Raw genomic sequence first — 13,561 nt, forward strand, 5'->3', positions numbered from 1 at the left:
TGCTATATGGTCCAAGTAAATCTCTCTCAGCTGTACCTTCAGAAATCCAGGCCGGCTGAGAAACAAAAGCAAGAAGTTTTCCTTTCCTCCTTTTTCTTTTCTCCTTTTAATTTGTAATCAGAAAAACACATGATGAATTCAGCTCTTGCCTAATCCAATTCTTTACTTGGCCAAATTTTGATCGTTATCGAGTAAGAATTCAAGTTTCTTAAAGTGAATGCATGTTGTCAATCACACCCTTCTCTGGTTAACAGGCATTTCTACTTATGATGCAGAAAGAAATTAGAAATTGAGATGCACTGCAGCACAACCCAAATAGGGAACCTGAAAAGCTTCATATGCTCATATAGCTATATTAATTCCCCACAAACAGCAAGCAGATTTGAGATCTTTTCTTGCTCTTAAATTAATCACTTGGCCAAAATACTTATGAGGGAAGGATATGTATGGCCACTTTGCTGTTATGTAACCAACTAGATAGGTGCATAAAAAATATGGGGAGGAAACATGAACATATGGAGCAAAAAGATATATAAATATATCCCCATCACTATGCACATGCCTTGCTCCCTTCTCCAGTTGGCTGTGGAATTTAATAATTGCCTTATGACTAGAGAAAGGGAAGCAGAAAGAACAGCAGATGCAAAGAATCTCATTATAGAATTCCAGTTTAACCAAAGGAATAAAAGCACATTTCAGATGCAATAGTAACATGTAACAGGATATTAAACACACCATAATAAACAATGTAGACAAAGCTGGTCTTAAGAGGTAACATGTCCATGAAACAAATATAAACATATCCCATTTCTTTTATGCTGACATATTTATATATTACATATATATGAAAATATGACACACCCAACTCACTGGCCAAGGTCATCAGTTCTGCTTCTCAGCTTCTATTCTTGCATTTCTCCATGGCTCTCGGTGCTGAATTATTCAAGAGTGAATGAAAGCACTTTAATTTAAACGTGAAGTTGGATTCATAGATGACTGATGAGAAGAGTAAGAAGATCAGTTCTGGATACATGAATGAAATTAGGATTCTTTTTTAACGAAAAATAAAAGAGGAAGTAGCGTTGATTCTTCCAAGCAAATAAAAAAAGAGGGGGGAAAAAGAGATCGAAAGTTAGGATCATCACTTTTTGCTTGAGAAATGAAGTTGCTACTATATGTTTTCTCAAACCTCAGAAAAAAAAAAGTTGTTAACAAGATTTTGGAGACAATAATTTCACTGATTTAAAAGAATCACTTTTTTTATAAGAAATATATATAGAAACTGAATCAACTGTGCGTGAAGATACTGACCGAGTCCAATGGCTTCCGATCCTTTCATCATCCGCAGGCGCTTGCACGAATCAACGAACATCCTGAAATGTTGGCAAAGAATGAATAATACTTCAACTATTTTCTATATCCCAAATGTACAATTACTTGTTTTCTTGTAGATTATACGAGTGCAAGGGCATGGGACTAGACTATCATGTTTATGATGGCAAGAAACTTACTCCCATGGGACATCGCCGACGAGCATCCAGTCACCGTCTTTGTCTTCATAGGTGGGCACATACTCAGAACCGTTCAAGAGATCCATTAGCTTGTTTTCATTCATGAAATCCCTTCCATTCATTCCTTGAGAGCCACAGTTCCCTAAAATTCGACAAAGGGAACTTCTAAAACATCGCATACTTCTCTTTTTAATTTAGCTCCAAACATGCCCTCCTATGCTATAAACCAACATACGTTTTCGTTTCAAAAAATATTGGTAGGGCCAAAATTAATGTTGTCTAATTTTTTCCCCCTGGAGAGGATATATTATCCAATATTGTGATATAAATATATATATATATATATATACACACACACATTATAATCAATGTAAAGAAATGGAAATAACACCAAACAAAAACCTCCCAAAACCCGATTTAACTAACGAGGTGCACGCCCATGCATGCAAAAATACCTCCATTATTGAGTTGGTATAAAAAATAGCACTGTGGTGTGGGGTACAGAACAGAGCTAGTGGGACAGCTACCCAAGTAGGGTGCATTGATCTGACCATCACACATGGATATTATTCCCTGATCTTGATCAGATGACCAAGATCAGTACACCTGCATCATCCTATTTAGGGCTCCATGCACGCCAAAGTGGTCCAGGATGGATGGTAACTTACCACTGGTGAAGGAGCTGAACATCTTCTCCAAGGCCATGGAGAGCTCCTTGTAGCTGCTGTATATTTTGAGGTCCACCTTGCGAAGGTAAGGTGCGCCATCCATGCTGACCTTCACGAGAGCCGCCGAGTTGCTGAACTTCTCCCCTCCTTCTTTGCTTCCCTTGTCGGAGTGGGTGGCCATCATGTTCTTCCTAAACGATCGGACTGGTGGCCAACCCACCACCTGCGCCCTGAAGTTGAAATAATTCTAATAATTATTATCGATTAATGAACAAGGTGTGCTGAATATCCGTACAGTGTTTAGTGGTTTTGTAAGGGGGAAAAAAAAGAAAAGAAAAGGAAGAGAAAAGAACGAGGTTGAGTAATACTGAAATTTTACAAAAGAAATCCTTCTATTTTTTTTTTTTTTTATATAGTTTGCCTTCTAATTTTTTCCCTTATTAAGCTAGTAAATGGTGCCATCTATTTTTTTCCATACTATGTGCATGTAATAGATATGACCTCTTTCTCAACTGAATTTCCACATAATTATGTATTAACTGTGCTGGTCTGTTGCTTTTGTTTTGTTTCCTCCACCGCATAACATGAAGTTGATGTTTCCTTAAAAGAGTTTTTTGTTTTAAAAGTATATCAGAGGTGAAAATATTTTAAGCTTTATTTTATGTCTTTCTCTTTGAAAAATTGTTATCTTGTGGCTGCATCTGTATGGGTAGCTAGTAGGCTGATAATCACAGGAATTTTATGCTTCTGCACAGAAGATGAACGATTTAGCTTCTGTTACAACTCAAGCTCAAGTTTACCAAGAAAAAGAGAACATGGCAGACGTGACTGGCAACTAAGATAATCTAATCTATTCTTATCCTCTAATACCAAAATCCTTCATTAAACAGAATATGTTCATTTTTTTAAAATTCTCAAAAATAAAAATGATGGAATGAAAATTTTACAACGTTGCGAATTTCTGAATCTTAGCTTAGCATTCAATTGTGTTCGTAATCCATCGTAGTAACAAGGAGAAAGGTGGAGATGGTAAAAATAAAGCCATCAAAACAGAAGGATCAATCACTTCTTCTGCTACCTATTGACAAAATCACTTCTTAGACACGGGAAAAAAAAAGAGAAAAACAATAGAGCATACTTGGGAGCTGGGGGCTTCTCAGGGTCATTGGTGCAAGGAAGGATGTTCTTATGGCTTGGCGACCTCTTCATCTTCTCCGACACCTCCATCACCACCTCCTTCGAGTCAGCCACTGTCTGAAGCTTTAGCTTCAAGTCGATCGTCTCCGAGAAGCCCCTCTTTCCTCCTCCGCCACCCGGCAACCCCAGGCGCAGCTCAGTCTCCTCCAACCCCAAGCCATACTCATCCCTCCCCGGGACCAAAAGGCTCGCCATTCTCCAAAGAACTCCTTAACCTCAAACTCTCCAGTCCAATCCTTCTCTTCCTCTCCCTTCTTATTCTCTTCTTCTACTTGCTTCCAAGCTTCTTCGTATGAGTCCAGCAAAGAGAACTAAACTGGGGTGGACGCTTTTGGAGAGGCGGGGTGGCTTCTCGCCCCTACTCGGCCAGCGTGCATAGATGGGTTCGGGTTGTGTCTTTCTGCCGAAAGAATGATCGATCTTCTTTCAATACGACGTCCGTTGGATCTTCTTTCCAGATCCTCCTGCACAGATCTGGAAGCGACTTTGCGCGATCCAACAGTGGATTCGCACGTAGGAAGGTGGATCCTTCCTTCGCGCAAAGATGCAACCTCCGTCCCCGTATAGATACGGTCGGTCGGACCGTCCGACCGGGTTTAATCCCGACACGTGTTGGCACGTTTCCTGGCGCGAGTTTGCCGGGAGAGGCTTTGATGTGACGCTTGCTGACGTCGCCACCCGCATGATTGCGGCAATCGGAGTGGACGGGGAGGGGCCATCCTGTCCCTTTCAACTGCTCGCCGGCAAAGCAGCCAACCACCGCCCATCCAGTCTTGCCCGCCGCCGAGATTCGCCATAAATAGTAATAATAAAAAAGAAGAAAATAATCATGCATCTCAAAAATTTTTATATTAAAATAATTATCATTATGATAGCTTTCATTACCGTTTTAAAATAAAAGACAACATAAAACAACAATATTATTTTTTTTTGATATACCGGCTGCTCATGTTATTATAATATAAGTGTAGCCTATCGAATCAAAAACAAGAACTTCGCACAACGGTATAGAAGAGGCTCTCTGATGAGTCCATAGAATCTCTTCGAAATGTTGAGCCGCATAGAAAACGACCCAATCTGCGGCACGGTTCCTCTCGGTAGACATGCACTATCTGAACAGTATTGCATCCTCCTATTATGCCTAATGTCATGGAGTAGAGGGCTCGTATCCCCCTCTACCTTTCCTCTCGTATCTTATCACTGTGACTCAGTTTCTCTTCAGGATGATGCGCCCTGCATTCAGCCTTCGTTTTGCGAAGGAGAGGCCTTCCCGAGCTGCCATGAGCTCCACCCCTGCAGTTCAGAGCTCGATAGTGCTTTGGGCTAACCGTCTTATTTTTCATTCGCTTTTATTTAATTAAAAAGAGTAATTTTTTGTTATGGTGGCTGCAGTAACAGTTGTTATGCAGCTGCTCGAAACCTCGATACCGCGTGGCGCACGAAATAGGTAGGGTGGGTTAATTTGTGCGCGTGGTTGCAAATCGGTGACGATACGGGCGGTCCGGTTCGAGGGGGTGGGTCCCACGTGGCGGGCATGTGAGAAGATTCTGGGGAGAGGGGACCAGGGGACCCATGTGACGCTGTCGGCAAAGTCGAGAGGGCCCCTCAAAAGCCACTGCCACGTGATGCCCAAGGAGGGCGGCGTGTCTCCCTTAATCCGGTTTAATTAGGGGTTATTATTGGTCCACTTTTATGATTATGACTTGAAAAACCAGGGTATTTTAACATCTTGTCTCTATTTTAGGGCACTTACTTTGATTCTAAATGAGTTCTTGTGATGTAAAGAAACCGTTTCATAAATGTATTGTTTCAGATTTCGCTTCACATTTGTTTGATTATAGATAGGATGTAAAGTTTTCTCCTTTTGATGCCGACATTATTTATTTATTTATTTCTTTTTGGGTGGCTGCGAAGATACAAGGAAAAGATGGTTCGTTTTCGTGCGATAGGACATAGGACTCGAAAGAGATGCTATGTGAATACCGAATAAGTATTGAATTCCCACTTGTTTAGAGTCGATGTATGACATTTTATCAACCAAGGCTCATTCACAGATAAGGTCCACTTCAAGAATTGAAATCTGGGGGCAAGGAATCTAGCAACTAGATTTTCAATACTTTGAGTTGTTGACTTTTGTTGGAGGGTGCTCCTTTTCCCCGCTATTAAACATGCATGTGAAGTACTTACTTGATTCTTCCTTGTGTTTCAAATTAACTTCTAGGGGTTGAGAAGTGGTACTTAGAGAATTTTTTATTCCCTTTTGGGAAATAGTTTGTTTTCACAACGAAATTCTAAGAAAATAACAAAATGGAAAAGATATGTTAAGAAGTTTTTTTTTTTTTGGCAAAAAAAAGAAAAGAAAAAAGAATGAGGTTTCCTACTATGATTGAAAGCTTTCATGATGTCACGTCCCAAACCCGTCATCTAGGTTAACCACGTATGACATGGTCATATAATCCCTAAAGTGAAACTTTATAGGTCATGTAAGGCCAAAGATGAACAATATCCACATAATACCAACAATTATAATCAATTCAATCCAATAAAATCACTATCATTAAATAATCAACTAGATCAATTACAAAATTTCAGATGTTCATCGGTATCAGAAAAAAAAGAATTAACTAACTAACTAACTAATTGTTGCTCGAACTCTACGTCCCACACATCCAAAATTATGCATCCTGTTACTGAAAAAAAAATGTAAAGAAGAATATAAGCTTTTCCAGCCTAATAAGAATTCTGAACTGCTATATCACAAGTAATTAAAAAATAATCAAATAAACAATACTAGATAAAATAAATACCATATCACTATTCGGAAGAGCTGTTAATTCACTCAAATTTTTTTTGCTTAGAGCATCAACCACCACATTTGCCTTTCCTAAATGATAACTGATAGTCAGGTTATAATTCTTTAATAGTTCCAATCATTTTTTTTGCCTCAAGTTCAACTCTTTCTACGTAAAGATATATTTCAAACTCTTATAGCCTGTAAAACCTCTTAATGTTCTTCATATAAATAATTCCTCCATATCTTCAAGCCAAAAACTAAAACTACCAACTCCAAGTTATGCATAGGGTAGTTATACTCGTATGACTTTAACTGTCTAGAAGCATAAGCTATCACATTCCCATTTTGCATCAAAACGCACCCAAGTCTTTTATGAGATGTATCACTGTAGATGGTGAAATCTTCAAGTTTAGATGGAATAGTTAGCGCTGGAGCCGTCATCAATCGTCTTTTCAGCTTTTGGAAACTTTGTTCGCAATCATCTGTCCATTCAAACCTTACTCGCTTCTAGATCAAGCAAGATAAAGGCATGGCAATACAAGAGAATCTCTCAACAAATCTTCGCTAATAATGCGCCATTTCCAAGAAGTTGCACACCTCAAACACATTGGAAGGTCTTCTCCACTCAATTACTACCTCAACTTTCTTTGGGTCAATAGAGACACCTTTCTTAGAGATCACATGTTTGAGAAAAGTAACATTGTCTAACCAAAACTTATACTTTGATAGCTTAGCATAAAGCTTATTCTCTCTAAGAGTATGTAACACTACTCTTAGATGCTCCTCATTATCTTGTGAGCTCTTTGAATAGACCAAAATGTCATCAATGAACACTACTATATCGATCCAAACAGGGTTTAAATACCGGTTCATAAGATCCATGAAGGTAGCAGGCGCATTCGCCAACCCAAAAGGTATCGCCAAGAATTCATAATGTCCAAATCTAGTTTTGAAGGTTGTCTTCGGCAAATCTTCAACCTTCATCTTTAATTGGTGATATACAGAACGAAGATCAACTTTTAAGAAAACTTGGCCCCTTTACAACTGATCAAACAAATCATCAATTCTCAGTAAGAGATATTTATTCTGTACTGTCACCTTATTTAATTACCGATAGTCTATATAGAGCCGGAGACTACCATCTTTTTTTTTTCATAAAGAATACAGGAGCACCCTTGGGAGATACACTAGGCTTGATAAACCACTTGTCCAATAACTCTTGTAATTATTTTTTTAGTTCTTTCAATTCAGCTGAAGCCTTTTGGTATGGAGCCTTAGAAATTGGACCAGTGCCAAAAATTAATTAATGGAGAACTCAATCTTCCTATTAGGAGGTAGCTCTGGCAAATCGTCTGAAAAAAATATTAGAAGATTATTTTACAATAAGAATGCTCTCTAACTTGGGCATCTTTTGCAAGGTGTCTATCATAGTAGCTAGAAATCCTTCCCAACCCTTCTCAAAAGTTGCTAAGCCTGTAGAATCGAGATCACCTTCAGTTCAGGGAAATAACTTGCTACCCTCAAAACTGAACTCTTATTGGCTAGGGATCTGAAACTTGACCGTCTTCTCAAAGCAGTAACAGTAGTATGATACGCTGCCAACCAGTCCATCCCAAAGATCAAATCAAAATTCTTCATCTCTAAGACCAACAAATCTGCTTTCATCTCCCTATCCTCAATGCTTAGAACACAGTCTTTACAAATTGAGTTAATTAATATAACATCTCCACTTGGTGTAGAGTTGCAAAGATTAATGTCTAACGACAGAGGTGCTAGTTCATTATTCTTTCTAACAAAATTGGTTAATATGAAGGAGTGGGTAGCACCGAGTCAAATAAAATATTAACGATATTGGATGATATCCTAATCATACCTGCCACATAATCACATACCACATATTCATAATCTTTAGCTACAAGTCCACATGATAAATATATATCCTAAACAAAAATCTCATGACATGTGCAATAAGGAAGGGTATCAAGAATGGAATTGTGAGGCCCAATAGTTCCACATCGGAAAGACTCGGTTAGGAGCCTCGGCATATGAGGCAGGTGTCTCCTAATCCTGTAGACGCGTTTTGGGTGGAAAACAAAATCGAGAAGGGGTCTGAGGTGCGCGTGCGTGCGGGCCTCGGAACCGGACAATATCTGACAGGGAAGCCCCATGTTCTCCCCTCATGTGGCCCCCACGTGGGCACTGGGTACCTCACATGCCCCGTGCAGGCGGAGGCGTAACATTTGGTATTATTATCTGTCACCACCGAGTTGGAAGCATTAGCATCTTGCTCTGTGAGTGCATAGACTCGCCCTTAGGTCCTAGGCTTTTGCTGTCCTTCTTCTTGCTATTGTCCTTCCTGAGATGCTCAAATTGTAAGAGCTTTCTGAGAAGACTGAGGTGCCTGACACCTATGTGGTTCTTTCCCACTAGGACAAACAATAACCGTATGCCCATCTTGACCGCATAAAAAATAATTCCCTCCAACCCATGTGCAATCCCGCTTAAGATGAGGTCTACAATAGCTATAGCACTTAATGGCAGCTTGAGACTGTGCTCTACCTCCAGTGGCAGCTCGATTCGATCTATGGTTCTTCGGCTTGAAGGGTCTACTGTTTTGACTCTTAAGAATTATTTGGCTGAGCCCTTTTCTTTAAACTCTTCTTTCTTGCAGCTTGAGCATCGTTGAGCCTCTTTTCTATCACTAAAGCTTTATTAACAACTTCTTTATAAGCAGGCAGCTCGAATGCAGTAACTTGTCGCTGGATCTACCCCCTGAGTCCATTCTCAAATTTTTTTGCTTGTCCACTTTTCGTTGATATTAAGGTTGGAGAATATTGAGACATCTTCTTGTACTTTGCTACATACTGGCCAACTGTAATGTTGCCATGCTCTAGTCGATCAAACTCACAGAATTTCTAGAATTGGATACTCGAGAAAAAATACTTCTTATAAAAGACCTTTTTAAATTCTTTTTAAGTAAAGGAGCATCATACAGACTGAGCTTCCCTTTTTTCATTTTCCATCAATCTGCTACCTCCCCTTGTAACATGAATATAACAAAAATGACTTTCTTCTCATCAGGGCATCTCAAGGCCTGAAAGATCTTCTCTATCTCCTTCAGCGAGCTCCTAGCCTCCATAGAATGAGCAGTGCCTTTCAAAGCTAGCGATGCATACTTTTTGAAATCAATCAAACTAATTTGATGCTCTAGTTGGACCCCAGTGCCCTATGGCTGTTGCTATTGCTGCAGTAGTTGTTGTTTATACAACACTTATTGTTGCTGCAAAAACTGCTATTGCTGTTGTATATATTGTTGCTGTTGCTGCATGAATTGTTTTTGCTGTTGTTGCTATATGTCCACCATCCTCATCATGTTTGTCCTAGTAGCAGTCTGTTGTTGCATCATCACTTGCATCAGCTATGAGGCACTAATCATTTCCCTAGGCTGAATTTTGGGTCCCCCAGAAGTTTCTATCCTCAGAGTTTCTGTCTCTAAAGTACTGCTAGTGGGTTCGATGGGGTGTTCCTGCTGATGCATACCCCTGGTCGGCGAGGGTGGAGCACCTTCTTGCTATTTAGATGGTGGCCAAGTGGTGGAGCTATCCGCAAATCGGGTCAGCCTCCTAGCATGCCTATGTCCATTCCCTCGCGCCATATCAACCTGCACATGTTTCTAGCATCATGAATCTTTAATTCAAATTATTTAAGTACATATATTACATCTAACACTTCATAACATCATTTATTTATGTTCCCCCCACTTATTCTTGCTTTGAACCTAAATCCTAGAATACATAAATCTTAAGCTCTGATACCACTTCTATCATGCCCCATATCCATCACCCGGGTCGACCACATGACATAATACATAATTTCTAAAGTGAAACTCTATAGATCATGTAAGGCCTAAGATTAACAATATCCACATAATACAAACATATATAATCAATTCAATCCAATAAAACCACTATCATTAAAAAATCAACTAGTTCAATTACAAAGTTTTAGATGTTCATTGGTATCAAAAAAAAAATGGAATTAACTAACTAACTAATTGCTGCTCGAACTCCACGTCCCATACATCTGAAACTATGCATCTTGTGACTATGAAAAAAAATGTAAAAAAGAATATGAGCCTTTTCAGCCCAGTAAAAATCTTGAACTGCTACACTATAAGTAATAAAAAAATAATTAAATAAATAATATCAGATAAAATAAATATTATATCAATACTCAAAAAGCTCATTCAAATAACATGCATATAAGCCCTCACTATCATCTTACCAAAGAAGCATACACACACACACACACATATATATATATCAAATTTAATTAATTGTTTAACAACAGTTTCTTATGTTATGTCATACATTTCTCATTAATTTAATTTTTAGATTTTATAACAATATTTTTTTAACTTTGGACTAACTAAGATCATGACCCAGTCTAAAACTGCTATACAAAATTCGACGCATAAGCCTGTGGAGATAATCTCACGTATAAGCTCGTGGAGGCTATCCCAAGCATAAGTTTGTAGAAGCTAGTCCATAACAAGGTTAGTCCAAACCATATCTTATTTGTCTGATTTATATGTTACTCTTGTCAAATCACTATCCACTTGCGCGATGCATTTCTCTCAAATTTAAGATATCATTATTCCCATAATCATATTTTCAATATCTTATACATATAATAATTATGCAAGTATATATGTACTAGAAATCATATAACTATACCATTTCATATCAAATCAAATCTATCGATGTAAATCTCGTGATGCAAATCTTATGATACAAATATTACGATGTAAATCTCATGATGCAAATCTACAGTACAAATCAATAAATATGTATATATGTATGTATATATATATATATTGGTGATCAAGTACAGAAATTCTTATCTCTACCGAAGACTGACTAAATACAGCAATCACTGACGTACTTCACAATTTACAGGCTGGGGTGTAGAGTACCGCGATCAAAATCTTCTTACGTAGATAACTCTCTTTCTATAAAATCAAACTTAATTATCAAAAAACAATCATATAGTGGACTAGTAACTTAGATCGCCTACTAATGTCCACTAGAGATTCATCACTAGGTCCCTCGAATCCCTTCGACCAATTACCTGGGTCAATTAGAGAGAGAAAAAGGGAGAGGAAGAATCAATGATAGAGAATAGAGGTAGAGAGGGAAGAGAGAGATAAAGAGGAGAGAGCAAACGAGAGAGGGAAGAGAAGAGAGGGAAGAAGAGAGAAACCTCTCTCTCTTCTCTCTTCATGAATGGGGAAATTCATCTTCCCCCTCCCCCTTCGGTCAGCACCTGGGACAACCATGGTGGCCTAGCCCCAACAATGGTGGCCACGACTGGCCTTCAACTACAGCAATGCCGGCAACGACGGCTGGCCGACATAAGGAAGAAGAGAAGAGGAAGTTCATCATGAAAAAATCATCAAACTCATCCTAGAATATGACTGTCTTCCCAACCAATGGCCACACGACTATGGAGGTCCTAGAACAAAACCTGATCAAACTCGACAGCCGTCGATGATGATTATGGAGAAAGTGACTGAAATAGAACACCCCTATTTTGGATAAAATTTTGGCGATTTGCCAACCCAAATCAAGGCAAAGATGGTTACAAATCTAGGAAAAGAAGGAGAGAGAGAGAGGCAAACAACACTTACCTCGATCCGGCTAGGTGATTCGACAACTGTTTCCGACAAAAAATCGAGAAAGAAACTCGAAAGAAGAGCTTGGGATTGGCGGCTTGCTTCGAGGGATGCGTGATGAGTTTCAAGATGGGGTTTAACAGAGGAGAAAGAGGCCATAAATAGATGAAACCCCTAATCTTATCCGGCCGATGATCGGATCAACTCCAGATCCTCGGAGTCCGGAGATATCGGGGAGGGTGAAGTCTTCTTCTCTGCTTACAGCGAAGAGAGGGATTAGATAGGGAGGGAGTGCAGGAAGGGTGGAAGTGGACGGGGAGAAAGAGAGGATGGCACACAGCCAACCAAGAAGAGCTACATAGTTACATGGCTACCTGGATAGGTTCCAGGAAGAACACAGCAAGGTGCTTACAGCTTTAAAACCAGAACCTTTTGGTTAAAGCAAGTGACCAGGAACTATCATAGCCCAAATTTGCATGTTCACCACATGAAACTAGGGTCTGGGGGATGCCCTCGTTTCTCACTAGGATATATATAGTGTATAAGATCTTCAAAGAAGTTCATAAAATTCATGGCAACTGCCCATCATCCATAATCTTTCTTCTTCATTCTTCTTCTATGATCTAATTAGTGTGGAATTATTTTGACAAGAATTTTCTCCACCCACCTGTAGTTTTATAGAGAATGATCATACATATAGTATCCTCAAAGAAATAACATACAAGCAAAGGACTATTCATCTAATAGTTGGCTGATTAGTAAGCAAACAGAAATTCTACATTCAATAAGGAGCTTATTCAATTCAGATTTTCTGGCCTACACAGATATCTCATGGCAGGAGTCATGTTGGTTGATTCCACTACACTTGGCCTGCAATCGTCTACCTCCACCTTGTTTACCTATTTACCATCAATAGCTGAGCACTTTTTGTTTTCTTCATGCCAGATATATCAAAGAACAGCATTTAAAGCAGCCTAGAAGATATGGAATTAAAGATCATTAATTCCATGTTGGTACTTTGTCCACTAATTTTTGGCTAAACATGGCTTGCACCATAATTTCTTAGGCATGTCTCTTTTTTTTCGCTTGGGGTTTCTTTCATTAATAGGGAAAGATTTCAGATATGCGATAGATTGAGCAGCATCAAAACTCCTCCATGACTGTGCTTCCAACAGGAAGATATGGGGAACAGAAGAGAGGTCAATCGCACCCAACTATTTGTGCAACATTAATGTGATATTCATCTTTCTCCTCTTTCTTTGAAAAACACTGCTGATACATCTTAGACCCGATCTTTGCTGATGTGACAAACCACCAATGAGGATCCGCCACACAGAGCAGGCTGATCATTGTAGCTGATTTAAAAGGCACGCGGAGAGTTTTTTACATTTCAAACTCTCTCCCCAGCTAACAGCGGCTTGGCTATGATCACGAAATATTTTCAAACAATTGCGATACGTAAACAATCCATGTAGCCAAAATGTGTGGCATGATTCACAAGCAAAATACATGGGCTGTTACCATAACAACCAGCATACGCACTCGAACTACTTGGCAACGAGCTCCGACCCTCGCCTATATATTGCATTTCAGGGATCCTCCAGATAAGTTCTTTTTTGGCTCTCTTATGTTGCCTTTATATTACTTTTAGTTCTCCTCCTATTTCTTGAGAGTCGTGTTTGACTTAGCAATGGAGAGTCTCTTATCGGATATGTTC

General features: G+C 39.2%; 1 protein-coding gene across 2 annotated transcripts; it reads right to left on the reverse strand.

Annotated features, from left to right (window-relative positions):
* Positions 1-641: 641 nt before the first annotated feature.
* LOC103705980 (auxin-responsive protein IAA30-like) lies at positions 642-3,749 on the reverse strand. Of its 2 annotated transcripts, none has more exons than XM_017842499.3 (5): positions 3,318-3,749; positions 2,180-2,409; positions 1,512-1,653; positions 1,312-1,373; positions 642-996 (listed from the first exon to the last, which is right to left on the reverse strand). In XM_017842499.3, exons 1-5 carry the CDS (start codon positions 3,569-3,571, stop codon positions 896-898), a joined length of 789 nt encoding a protein of 262 aa, XP_017697988.2. In that variant the 5' UTR covers positions 3,572-3,749; the 3' UTR covers positions 642-895. The 2 variants fall into 2 exon arrangements, with proteins under 2 accessions (XP_017697988.2, XP_008788131.2); XM_008789909.4 differs by having other exon boundaries at positions 642-933; positions 3,318-3,739.
* Positions 3,750-13,561: the final 9,812 nt, after the last annotated feature.

Source organism: Phoenix dactylifera, chromosome 16 (assembly GCF_009389715.1).
Source record: "Phoenix dactylifera cultivar Barhee BC4 chromosome 16, palm_55x_up_171113_PBpolish2nd_filt_p, whole genome shotgun sequence".
In the NCBI taxonomy this organism is placed as follows: domain Eukaryota; kingdom Viridiplantae; phylum Streptophyta; class Magnoliopsida; order Arecales; family Arecaceae; genus Phoenix; species Phoenix dactylifera.